The following is a 13,508-nucleotide window of genomic DNA, read 5'->3' as shown; positions in this document are numbered from 1 at the left end:
CCATGAATGCAGGAAGCAGGCAATGTTTTCGGTCCAATAGTAACAAGTATTCAACATCCATGTAGGAATACAATATGAATACATATCTAAATTAACTGTCGGGGGAAGGAACAAACCAAATTTTAGCAGGGTTTCCGCCAAGCCCAGATGTGTTTGAACGTACATCATTCTGGCTCTACAAGTTCATCCAATGTCCTTGACCACATTTATCTGTACATCCTGATGAATGCTGAATGGTTGGTTGGGTTCATTCACTCTCGTAGTCTTCATCGTCACCAAAGGAGAAGACTGAAGCATCTGCCGCGATTGCCTTGAATTCACTCATAGTGGTAGACCCCAGTTCAGGAGTCTCCACCGGAGAACTCTTGCTGCTCCCTTCAATTTTCACATCAGATGAATCAGGCACATTCTTAGCTCCTGCTTCATTTTTCAGTGTAACTTGTCCGATGGCTTGTGCTATGGCTGTGACTTCCTCTTTTGAAGACTTCATTTCAGCTCCTTTAGCAGTAACCGTAGATCCATCAGTATCACCAGCCACCTTGTCACGCCTCCTCTTGGAGGAACCAGTTTCTTCTGCTTCACTGTCCGAGAAGACGTCATCCTTGTCTTGGCTTCTAGAGTCGCTGTCAACTTTTGAAGGTGGAGTGCAAATTTCTTTTGTTGCAGTGGCTGACGTGGTGTCTGGAGCAGATTCCTTGTTGGCATTTGACCCAATCTGTCGTGGAGAATTAGAAGCATCATAATCCACAAGCACGATTTCAATCTGGAATCCTGGAGAGGGCAACTTTCTCTGCAGTAAAGGTTTGAACGGTGAGATAAAAGAATGTAAACAGAAATAATAAAACATTATGAATATCACATAATCATAAGGAAAATGAATGGGCAAGTATTTAATTTAATAAAGTTTTGAGAACAAGCCGACCGCAGAGATTATAGCAAAAGATTTTCTTGTTTCACACTTAAAGGAGAAGGATGGTCAAAAGCCAATTTTACCTTTAGGTTGCAAGTCAAGAATAAGTAGTTTCTTATCTTATGATGAAGTCGTGCAAGAAAGTGTCTCAAAGCATCCTAATTAATGATCGAACTTATCATTTTCATTGCCTAGTACCAGAATCTTACCTTGTCAAAGCCATCAAGGTCAGAAGTATTCAAGATCTTCCTGTTCTCCGTAAATGTTGTATTTAACCAGCTAGACAATCAGACAAGTAAATAGTTGTAAGTTATGAATATGTAAATTCAATAGCAAGACATAGGCTCATGAATGATGAAACAATTAACTGGCATATTCATTGTTAATTGAGAAGTAATACATAAGCTAATTATACAATTAACAAGCTTGCCATTTTAAGAATGCCATAATTTTTTTCTCATACTGCTCTAGTGTTGGTTCCAACAGCCACTATACATTACAGAGAACCAGGAGAAAATTTGACATGCTAATGTACTTTTTAAAAATGCTACAGTCATTTGAAATGTTAAGAGGCTTTAATAATAAGATATGTTGTATTCACACCACAAATGCATAGTTTATGTGCAAGTAGTGAAGATGAACATTGGCACAACCTAGACTAAATTGTTCACTCTCAACATTTGCACAGTTTGCATTTTAACAGGACATACTGCCAAGTGCTTACTATCAATAATCATCATCTCTATGAGGGTAAAAGGAAGATGCAATACACTTTCACTACAAACTATATTTTACTCCTAAACAATATACAGCCTGCCACTAATCACACATGGAAATGGTCACAACTGAAAAACAGAAAAGAAGTCCTGAATTAAAATACTACCTTAAAAAGATACAGGAATGGTAAAATTAAAACTCACAAAAAAACCATGCATCTAACCACTAGGATGATGCATATTACCTAATCTAAGGCGACATGAGAACCAGGAAGATGACAAATTTGGGGAATTGTCCTCACCAGTAAAAATCTCCTTGTCGATCATGGAAGTGAATCTTAAAATCGCCAGCCACCTCAGTCAAACCAGGCTCGCCTGGTAAAGCAAAGACCATGATCCCCTTCTTTGGTGCACTAAACCAGAAATCTTCGGGCTAAAAAACATGATGATCAGTGAGGCATAGATACCATGAGAATAACTGCAAATTGAGGATAAACAAGTAGCACACTAGTAAGTAGAAGTTGGAAACTTCTACGGCTGATAAGCCAAGGTATAAAAGATCTACTGCACCAATATAAAATACTAAATTGTTGACATCTCACATTGATAATGATTTATTAATCTTGATAAATTATATCAGTCATTAGGATGTAGTCATTAGCAATTTCTGAGACATAAGAAGCATGCAACTTTGCCAAATTCATGCAAGAGATGATTCAGCAAAATAAAACTGTCAAATTCATTAAGGGCTGAAAAAGGCTTATAAAGGCCCTGAGAAAAGAACAATAAGGAATAGAGAAGAAGACGATCAATTCATTCTGCCTAAGGTATAATTCAGCTGTTGGAGTTTCATTTTCTGCACAAAATGATCCACATAGGATTCCGGTTCGATGATCCGTCAACTCAATACCACCTTTCGGATGGAAATTTTGGTGGAGGAGAGAACTATCATATAAAGACCAACCGTAAAACCAAAAGAAAACAATCTCTGTTACTTGTAAAGCTAAATTGCTAACTGCAAGACTTAAAACAATGAAATAAAAACATGATAGGAAGCTTATAGATGCATAAGAACGCAGGTTGTCTTTGGACAGCACTTAGGTGCTCTTAGCAGTTTTCCTATCGCTGCCGGTTTCAATCTTCTCCTCTTTTGCTGCTGGAACCTCCTCCTAAGGTTTGGACAGCAACCACTTTAGGGACTTCTCGCAGTAACTGGACGAAGCTTTGATGCAGAGCTTTGGCTAATGGAACTCGAGGAAAAAGGCTGCGGTGGAAAGGATGGGTGTACCGTATAGAATTCTTCCCTTCTCTCTTCTCCTCTCTTCTCTTCTCTATTCTAAGGTAGAATAGCTAGGGTCGGTTGGGCTCTTGCGGTGGAATTATTTGGTTTTTTCTTTAGATGGGGCACACCCTTTGTTTTATAGAGTGAGGGGTGCCCCAAGTCCTTAGAGTTTAAGGACTTTCCTGGTAGGAGGGGCACAACTAATACTTTCTTTGTAGGGCTATCGCACGCCCCTTGCTTGGTGGTTGTCCCTATTTGGGTGAGGGCTGCCCTAATCCGAGTCCTATTAGGACCTGGATTGAAGTGAGAGGCTGCTAGGACTTAGCTTTGCTTGGGCAAACAGGGCTTCAAATCTTCAATGGGCTCTTGGATAGGAATCAGTCAAACTGGTTGAATGGTGCTGAGATCATCCTTAATCATAAAAGACATTCAAGAGGATCAAGACCAAGAAAGTATATTACTTAAAAATATTTGTATCTTGAATAAGAATCAAGACAATATTACCATAATTTTATCACATGTTCTCTAGTAGAGAACAAAAGAGACAATATTTTAGTGGTGAGTAAATCCAACTACAAGCAATAGGCTTGGAATTAGATTAAACAACCAATGAATTTACAAAAAGTAAAATTTATCAGAGAAAAAGCTTTTAAAAATTTTCTTGTAGTTGCTTAACCAGGATAAGCAAAAAGGTTCTTTCCAAGTGCTTTTATACTGTAAAAATTAGAAGTTAAAGTTATAGCATTCCTAAAACATGCTTATATTTCCATGTACAGAATGCTCGTTTGTGTACATGTGCAAATTAGCATTTATATTCATAAATTGAAAATCCACATTACATGATTTTTCACATAAATTAAAGGATAACAAAATCTTTTACTAACATTAAAGGATACAAATTTAACGAAGTTTAACAATTTTGCTTTCAGAAAATTTCTAAAAAAATGAAGATGAAAACATGAAGATTTACTTTATATACTCATAATTTAATCAAATATAAAAGTGTAAACAAATATACTGACACTAGTTAGCTACGTAACAAGTTTAGATAACCGATTATATATTAGATACTACAACCAAACCACATATATGTAGATAAGTACCCATGAATTTGAAAATAGACATGCACATACACATGCATGTGCATGATGTAAGTCTAAAAATGATGATACGAAGAGGGAACATTTGAGAGAATGAGCTAAAATCTTATCAAAAAGTTAGCTTGAAACTTACGTGCCAATGAAATGAGTTTATATCTAACTTAAATTCCAAAATTTAATCACAAAGTGAATATTGTATAAAAGGCCATTTCTTAGGGATTAAGATATTTGAGTTAAACTGAAAATTTTGAAGTTTCTCCACACTACTATGTTTTTTGTCATGATTGATATAGTACTTGTGCAATGCACCATTATGTAAGTTAGGAATGCTGTGGGATCACTTGGCAGCTTATTTGAGGGCAGAAACAATGCTCAGGTATTGAGGATTATCTTATATCTACATTCTAAAAGTACAAAGAATCAGTGTTTAATATCTTGGTCAAATACCATTTTACCTTGTCAAACACAATACCAATATACTTGGTGGTATACCACCTGATAGCACTGGAATAGAACAGAAAAAGAAAAAACCAAACATTGACTGGTGCAGAACTATGTAGTTTTGTACTGGTCCTTGATCGGATTTGATAAAATACCAATTGGACAGAAAAATAGGTACAATCGGTATTTAAACCTTGGCAAGACTATGCATTAATCAGAAATGATATTTTTACCAAATGAGCTCTACTATCAAATTGAACAAGGCTTAACAACATTTTTGTGGAGTATGGATCAATCAAAATCTTCATGACCTTTCCCCTCAAACATAATTATCTGTGTTGTATTCAAAAATCCAATTAAGTGCATTCCCCTGAATATTTAGTTCATGATCAGATAATATATTACCAAATTCCTACTTCTGATCAACTTTTGCTACTCCTTTGCATGCAATCTGTCACTTATGCTATGTACAAACAGCAGAATATCTTAAGAAATAAAAACTATAAATAAACATGAAAACTTAGCAAAAATAGAGCAACATCTATGAACACACCCACAAAAGGCCAGCATTTTTCATATTGCTGAGCCCAAATTGGATATTACCATAACAGGCACAGGCCCAAACCAACACAAAGATGTTGAAAGTAAAATACACAGTTTAAAACAACTTTAGATTCAGTAAACATATACATAAATAAAAATATACCATTAGATCTTTGGTTCTTGAATGCTTCTTTGTTGAGAAGAGGACTCCTGTTTTGCAAGAGATGCAAGTGCTACATTTAGTACCAATTCCAAAAAGAAGGAAATGTAGAGACATAGAGTAATTAAAATATGCACCAACCATTAAGTTACACAAGTAAGCTGATTCCCTTATACATACAATATTTCAATCAGCAAGTGCAGGAGCAAATATTGGTACACATGCATGTCAAATATGCTAATATTAATGATGATAGATACAAAATTGATACTTTCTTAAAATATAAGAAAGCTTTAGATAAGGTGTGAGAGAATATAATTTTCAAAGCTCTATTGAATAATGATTTATAGTAATCAAATTGAAAGTATCACAGGAAAAATGTCTTTACTTCCATGGGTAAGGTTGCATATAAAGATCCTACCTAGAACCCATTTTGACCCAATATTTAAAGGTACCCAAAATGGATGCAATTCATGCAGTAAGATGAGATACTGAAACAGCCAATACCATTATGATTAGAAACAGTAATTGAAGGCCGGATCCAATAAGGACACCTATGAAGACGAAACCCTTTAAGCATGCACCTGGAAAGAGGGAAACTGTGACATTAGTGGAACTACAAAAATTGACATGCTCATAGAAATGATAACAAGAAAAAGGTGTTACCTGCGGCTCGGCTGATTTTCACCAGTGAAGTATGTCAAGATACGTTCGAAATATTTGACGTACCTCTGAATTTAACAGAAGTGCAAACAAATGTCAGGATCTTAAAAAATGATTTTTCTTGTATTTTTACAGGTATGTTATAGCAACGAATAGACTAACAATCTGACTTGGGAGAACAAGTCCTTTTCCATCTATACATCTTTTCTGGTTGTAATATTCCATGGACTCTTCAGCAGTAGGAAAGAACTGCATAAAACAGCATTAACTTATATCAAAGAAAATAGCAAACAATAGATGAGAGAGGTAACAAATCATATTGCCTACAAATTTTGCAACTTATTCTTACCTTTAGATACAGAAGAAGGCTAGAAATCATCAACCCTGTCCTTGCCATACCAGCTTTACAATGAACAACAACCACATTTTCAATGTCCTCCTTCAACCATGAGTACGCACTTTGACAGAATGAAGTAATAAGTTGAATTGGAGGGCAGTTATGATCATCAAAAGGGAAGCAAGCCACCTGAGATGTGACAAATACTTCAGATATGCAAGACACCAAGAAATTGGTTCATCAGCACTATTCATTATGGGTTGTACTCTTAAACCGAACTGGCCAGTACAGCAGTCATAAATCGATATCAAGCCAGTTTGCATCAAGGTTGGTCTTCAACCATTTTCAATACAAAACCAGACATGGACCAGTCCAATTTTAATGATTCTTAACTTCAAATCAGAATGATTAGGTTGAAAGCCAGTTGGTCTAAGATAACCCAAAAAAATGCAATTGATTAGAGGATCAATCTCAATCATGATCTCTATAAAGTCACAACTCATCTGCATAATCCTCTCTCTCCTGCAGGGAGGCAATGACAGAAAAAAAAAACATGAGAAGAGAAGAAGGTGAAAAGAAGGAAGATGAGTGATCTCGAGCAAGGAGAAAAAGGTCTGCTTGTCTTCTCTCCAGATATTTATCATGTTTTTCTTTATTACCTTCTTGATTTTCCTTTTCTTACCATATCTGTGGTAGTGGATGGTCTACTGCTCATAACTGAACCAAACTAGTCCAACAGTCAACCAGATCGAGATGGCAATTCCTTGCCCTTCATATAAAAAAGGCAATAACGATTGCCTTTATAATTGCATCAGATATATGTGTTCCTAACTTTTATTGTTAAGTGACAATGGGAAAGAGCATGAGTGAATCAGACAATTGCCCCAGGTCTAGTGCAACTCTTAATTGTTCAGCAGGATGAATAAAACTTTTACAATGAAGACACTAATTAATATTTTGTGTGAGACTGTCGTGCTAGAAATCTGATTAATCAATGAATCAGATAAAACACTTTGACTGAATGGAGATTGATATCAGGATATGATGCATGATACTTTTATGATGGTTGGGCTTGTGAGGTAGAATTAGAAGGACTAAAAAATGGGCAACAGGATCAACAGAGTAAAGGTGAAGCATGATATGTTTGATTTGACGAGGATGAGATTGAACAAGTGAAAAAAAAAAAGTTATCATGAAAAGATATTGAATATATAATTAGAAGCTCTTTGAAAGACAACAAAAGTGAAGTAACTATTTATTTCTCTTTTTCAAAGAAGAAACTTGAACTGTAGCAGTGTATGGGGCAAGCACCGTCACAAACAAAGTACAATTTAGTATAATATTAAGTTTATTTTGAAAAATTATACTCATGTTTATAAAATGGACAGAAACCATTAAGTTAGCATGTAAACAAAAGTAGTAGAAACTACATAAACTAGCAAAGAATTTACATGAGCATTCAGCAAATTCAAGAAGCGTAAGTGTCACATGCAATGGAGTGAGGATATTGCAATCTTAATTGATATACATGAATGTACCTTTCCCTCAAATAGAGATGCATCATAAAGCCTCTCTGAACATAAATTGTATACTTTATACTTACCCTACAAAAAAATTTTCAATTAAAAAACTACGCAAGAAAATTTAATGCAAGAGATTGCATGTTATTCATACAAATTCAAGTTCTAGAGTGAACTTTCATTCAAGAAAATGTAAACCAAACAGTAAATCCTTGTTGAAACATAAGCTTGACAAAAGTCAATGAAAAAATTTATAAAGAGAAAGGCACAAAAGTTGTTTTGAGATGGACATCTGAATGGCATCCTAGTAATCAGGAAACTATTCCATATAAACGGTTAACATTACCAACCACATTTACTTACCCTCCTCAAAGACAACATGAATACTCATAAAGGCAGTTTGGTCAGCAGTGGTAGATAAATCAGTCCTTAAGGTGTTAGAAGAAACACCAACAGTCCATCACAACTCAAAAAAAAAAAATTAATAACTAAAACTAACTCAGCAAAAAGCTGACACTGCTGTAGATGCCTACATATAAGACAGTACAAGTTATCAGAATTAATATGTAACCTGAAGAATTTTCATGTCCTATACACTGAAACTTTCATATCATTTTCTCAGGAAAGCCATAGTTCTCAAATAATCTAAAAGCAGTAACATATCATGATCAACCAAAGTATGATTTCAAGTTTTGTCATGACAGAGAGTTTTAATGTTGCTGGCTCAATATGACCTGGCATGATATGACCAACATGCCCCTTGTGTTCGTCGATATAGGCCAAAAGTTGACTCATTCTTAGCATAGAATACTGGCACCAGCACAACATGGCTCAATGATGAACTCCCCATGCCGACAGAAAATTCAATCATTGATCCAAAGCAATAATAAGCATAAGAAAGAAGAATGGACAAAAAAGTGCAAAGAAGAATGCTCGTCACCTTGGTCCTAGAACTTTTCACTAAATTCTCCAAATTGTATGCATACCTCACACCTTTTCAAAATTATTCTGTTCACTATGGTTTATTAACTATTGTCAAACTTAGGCTTGCATCCTTGTACCATCATAATCACTCAATCAAAATTTTCTTTTTTACTCAGTGGATACTTGTAGCATAATAATAAGCAAAATATTATGTACAATGTTCACAATTAGAACACACATCATTTCTCACCTTGGGAAAGTTTAATAACATGGTACCTTATGGTGAGTTTCAAAGAACTTGATCACTTCTTCCATATGGTTGCGATAAAATCCCTGCAAAATAAATAAATTTTATTTACTTAACAAGAATTGTTCAGTAACGGTAATAAGTCAATTTCTAAAGTACCTCAACATATCCAAAAAAACCTGAGCTCATGTCACCTGCCGGGAAACCCATGGCAATAATATTCTCAGTAATGTATGTCATATCCAAATCAAATCCACCTTCCTGGAATAAATAAAGAAAAAGGGGGTGATGCACATATACAAGGAATCAGCAGTTTTCCTTTTTTTAAAAAGAAAGTTGGTTCATATTAGCAGAAGCAACAATGAGAGAAGGTTGACAGTTGACCATTGTTCAGAAATTACAAATCATGTAACCAAGAGCAAATGACATTAATGATGCAATGGAATCTCAGAATGAAATAACAAAATTTAAGGTTCACTAAGATCATACAAAACGAAAATAAGAGAAAAGCATAAAGTAACTGAGTATTTAAAAAACAGCAGTGAAACTTGGCACTGACCTGCCATCATCTATATTACATTAACAGTTATGAAATATAAAAAGAAAAGAGAAAAGTTAATGTACAAGATACCCCCAATATGGATAAGATTAGAAAGGTTGTGTCAAAAGTACAAGTAAAGAAGCAAAGCTTCTGGTGGTTCCCAAAGGTGGACAGGAAACATGGTAACACACAGAATGCAGAAGCAGAAGAACATATGCAAGCCAAGCATAATTATGATGGAAACCTTGATTGGCATTAAAAAACACTGAAGAACATATGCAAGACTAAGTAATTCCAATTCCCAATTCTGAAATATGAGCCATCCAACAACGTGAGTTTGACCTTTTGTATGTGTTGTGATGTCCAACCACTGGCTTTATATGAATGGGCACACAATATGTAATTGGAGAATTTCTAATGTTTCCTTTGATTAACATTTCCATTTTTTATGGAGACAGACAGCTGTCAAACGCTCTCTAATCCGGAGGTAGGATAATGAAAGATCATTAATTAAGCTTATTTTGTGGCTAACTTTCAAAATTTTTTGTTAGATATGTATTAACAAAAAATAGGATAGTTATAAAATGTACATGATAAAATTATGAGATATAATTGCACTTAGTATAAAATTCAAAAGTTTTAAATGCTAATCATGTCATCTTACCTTAATATTTCTTGAATATTTTCTTGTTTAATTTTTAGGTTTTTTTACTTTTAGCAGAAGCAATGTCTTTCAATTTATAAAAATAATTCCTAGTTGTGATGAATAGGTTAAATATGAATTTTATTTATAATTTAATCCCATGATTTATTCTGCCCAGAGTATTTGTGTAAAGAAAATTGAATCCACTCCCTGATTATGGCAAGATCAAGATCAAGCTAATAATTTACAAAAATAATGTTAAAACTTCTGATTGTTAGTTACAAGTATTAACTACCATTGCATTTTCAGAAACATATCTATTATTTCAATATTTTAAATGTGTATTACAATTTACAAAACCTTTTGGCTTTTTATGATGTTGACAAATTGTTATTAGAATCATTGAATTATTTATTAGACAGTAGATTCATAAGCATTTGCATCCAAACTAGTCTGTAAAAGGCACATAAGGAAACCAATAAAGCAAAAAACTGCACAAAGAAAATCCAAGCAGGAAACTGACTATCTCACAAGTCTGTACGGGTGACAGAGATCCAGCGAACATCATATTTGTGAGACCATTACCTGATATCTTCTTTTATTTTGAGAAACTATGTGCCGAGCCTTTACTTGGACAGCCTTTACTGCACTTCTGGATGTATCAACGAAACCTTTTGTCAAAGAACCCAGAACTCCAGGTTGTGTGGTTGTTGAGGAACCCTCAGCGACATCATCTTCAGACTGAGAAGATTTTGGTGACAAACGAAACCCAAATCCACTAGTGATACGTGAAAATGTTGACTTTCCTGCATTTCCAGACTGCAGATCCTCTTGGCCAGATGACTGTGGAAATTTAAGATTTCTGGCCCATGAGGATATACCAGAAGTGGAGAACATGGATTGCGTTTCCACAGAAGCATCTTGTCTAGGAGAAGCAGAACTTTGATTGCCGGGGGATGTAACAGGTGGTGGAAATGACTGCTCACCAAGTTGCTGCGACTCCATTGTGTACTCAAAGAATCTCTGACTTTTACACAAATGTTTGTCAATATATAAAACACCAAATTACATTCTGCGTATCTGCAAGATAGTAATACTGAATAAGAAAGATAGGATAACAAAGCAAATGAAAATTTTGCGTGCAGTGCTACATAAAGAAGATGAATTTGTATGGCTGGACAGCAGGCCAAAATGCAGATGGATCAATATACTATGCCAAATAAAGCAATATACATATATCGGTTAAAATCTTAGTATTTGCACCCTTATCAATTCTGCTAAAGCAAACATTGAAACCATAGAATTCAGAACACCAAGACTGCCCAACTAGTGGAGCCACACAGTGAGGTCTTTTATTCTATTATGCCCACTTCAAAATTTTTAGGATATAGTTTACCATTGCAGCAACTTCTACACTTCCATAAATTTAGCTCTTGATTGTAGTCTAGATTTGCTTCCATGGTATTGTTTATAAACTAGCTTAATGACCTACAAAGTAAAAAAGTGTTGTCATGAACATAATTGACCTAGTTTATCCCTAACCACAATGACCAGTGAGCATAGATGAAATACTTTAAAGTTTTGAGTATGAATTACAGGTAGAAATTTCTTGTATTTATTTGAAAGTGTCAAAATATTGAAATTAAGGCAATAATTTGAATTGTTTATTATATGTAGATATATTGAACAAGCACAAAATGTATATATGGATTCTAAATTGGCATGCATGTTTTCTATTTTTTTCATTATTGAGAGGTTGGAAAATCATGATACCCATGATTATATTAATAATCTAATATTTGAACTTTTTTAAGAGGCTATAATTACATGTATTAACCTAAGAAAGGTGTCATTTGATTGGTTGCTCTGCGTACAGCATATTCATGGCTATATGATTTTTGCAAAATATGATCATCAATTCTACCAAATTTCTGACTGATCAACCACATTTATTCAGAATTCATCAAGACTTAGATGAACCTTTGCTTTCCAGAATGGACCTATTTAATAATTCACTCCCTCACCTGTAAAGGCACCCTTGCATTCAGGTCAGATATCTCTCATCCCGTTCATAGTGGGATTATAGGAGGGTCAGAGGTTGGATAAGTGAAGATTCACAACTTTTATGTACGGTTAACTTCTATCATATCAACATTTTCAAAAGAAAAAAAAAAGTGACTAAAATTCTTTTTCCTTCTTTTTTACACATTTTTACCATCCACTTCACCATCAACTAGGTTTGTTTATATATCTTTCTCTCTCCTTTGACACTGCAGAACAACTTCAAATACCCTAAGAGTGAAACAAACTATGTGAGCATGTTTGCAATTAAACCCTAGAAACTTTAACAAAAGCAAATTCCTTTTCGCTACCCAGGATTTACCCTATTAAATTGTCAAGATCGAATCTTTTCTGCTCTAGGATTCAGAATCTTTTCTGCAAGTCCGCAATAAGATTCAGAAAAAGCGACTAAGACATGGTGGCCACTAGCAACTATCCTGAACACGTTCAGGCTAAACCCTAGAAACCTTAGCGAATTCAAATTCTTTTCTATTTCCGGTGATTTACCCTGTTAAATTGTCATGATCGGATGTTTTCTACCTCATACTCTCATCAAAAGTCTCCAAATTCACCGTAAGATTCGGAAGAAGCGACTAAAATATGGTGAACATAACCAAGCATCCTACACAAGTCCACGATTTAAACCTTAGAAACCTTACGAAATCGAATTCTTTTCTATTTCCCGTGATACACCCAATAACTACCAAGATCGAATCATTTTACTCCATACTCTCCTCAAAAGTCTCCAAGTCCACAACAAGATTCAGAAAAGGCGATTAAAACATGATATAGATGAAGAAATTGAATTGCCCCCGCAAACATAGATCAAAAGAACCAAACTCGAACGCTGACGCAAAGAAGTTACCAGCGGTATCGAATATGCTGGTGGGAAGAGGAAACAGATCTAGGGTGGTCTAGGGCGCAAAACTTGGCCCAGATCTTATAAAGAACTGCGGATTAAAATAAGGAGGTAAATTACAATCGATGGCGACGAGAAACGCGGATCCAATGGCTGGGCGGGGCCTACAGAGTCGAGATCCGTCGGCGCGAGGCGATCGATCCCGCGATCGGTCGACGATGATCTTGAAGACGAATCGAGCGCAGAGCGCGAGAGGAAGATTTCCGTGTCAATGGGCTATGGCGAGATAGAAAGCGGACAGGAAAGAGGAGGCGGTCCGGTTCACGTGTCGGATTGCCCGACTGGTCTAACATGGACGGGTTGGTCGAGATCGAACCAATATATTTTTACAGAAACACCCTTGTACTTCTTTTATCTGCAAAACGGTACGGTCACATATTCCTAGTCAATTGCGATGACGAGAGAAAGAGAGATTCCTCACCTCAACGGTTTTGATTTGGCAAAACTTGAAATTGAAATCGAACCGGCAAGATGTAGTTACGGTTCGGTCAGTTTCGATTT

General features: G+C 35.4%; 1 protein-coding gene across 3 annotated transcripts; it reads right to left on the bottom strand.

The window, feature by feature from the left end:
- Positions 1 to 7: 7 nt before the first annotated feature.
- On the bottom strand, positions 8 to 13,261 carry LOC135643334 (phosphatidylinositol 3,4,5-trisphosphate 3-phosphatase and protein-tyrosine-phosphatase PTEN2A-like). 3 transcript variants are annotated; one of them, XM_065160152.1, is made up of 13 exons: positions 13,068 to 13,261; positions 10,613 to 11,107; positions 9,003 to 9,104; positions 8,873 to 8,929; positions 7,691 to 7,756; positions 6,165 to 6,341; positions 5,978 to 6,064; positions 5,819 to 5,883; positions 5,660 to 5,736; positions 5,156 to 5,202; positions 1,929 to 2,059; positions 1,120 to 1,189; positions 8 to 790 (listed from the first exon to the last, which is right to left on the bottom strand). In XM_065160152.1, exons 2-13 carry the CDS (start codon positions 11,030 to 11,032, stop codon positions 248 to 250), a joined length of 1,842 nt encoding a protein of 613 aa, XP_065016224.1. In that variant the 5' UTR covers positions 11,033 to 11,107; positions 13,068 to 13,261; the 3' UTR covers positions 8 to 247. The 3 variants fall into 3 exon arrangements, with proteins under 3 accessions (XP_065016224.1, XP_065016226.1, XP_065016227.1); XM_065160154.1 differs by having other exon boundaries at positions 12,954 to 13,258; XM_065160155.1 differs by lacking the exon at positions 7,691 to 7,756 and having other exon boundaries at positions 13,068 to 13,258.
- Positions 13,262 to 13,508: the final 247 nt, after the last annotated feature.

Source organism: Musa acuminata, chromosome BXJ3-7, assembly GCF_036884655.1.
Source record: "Musa acuminata AAA Group cultivar baxijiao chromosome BXJ3-7, Cavendish_Baxijiao_AAA, whole genome shotgun sequence".
In the NCBI taxonomy this organism is placed as follows: Eukaryota; Viridiplantae; Streptophyta; class Magnoliopsida; order Zingiberales; family Musaceae; genus Musa; species Musa acuminata.
The sequence above is the reverse complement of the archived record's forward strand: the minus strand, read 5'-3'. Positions and strand labels throughout refer to the sequence as shown.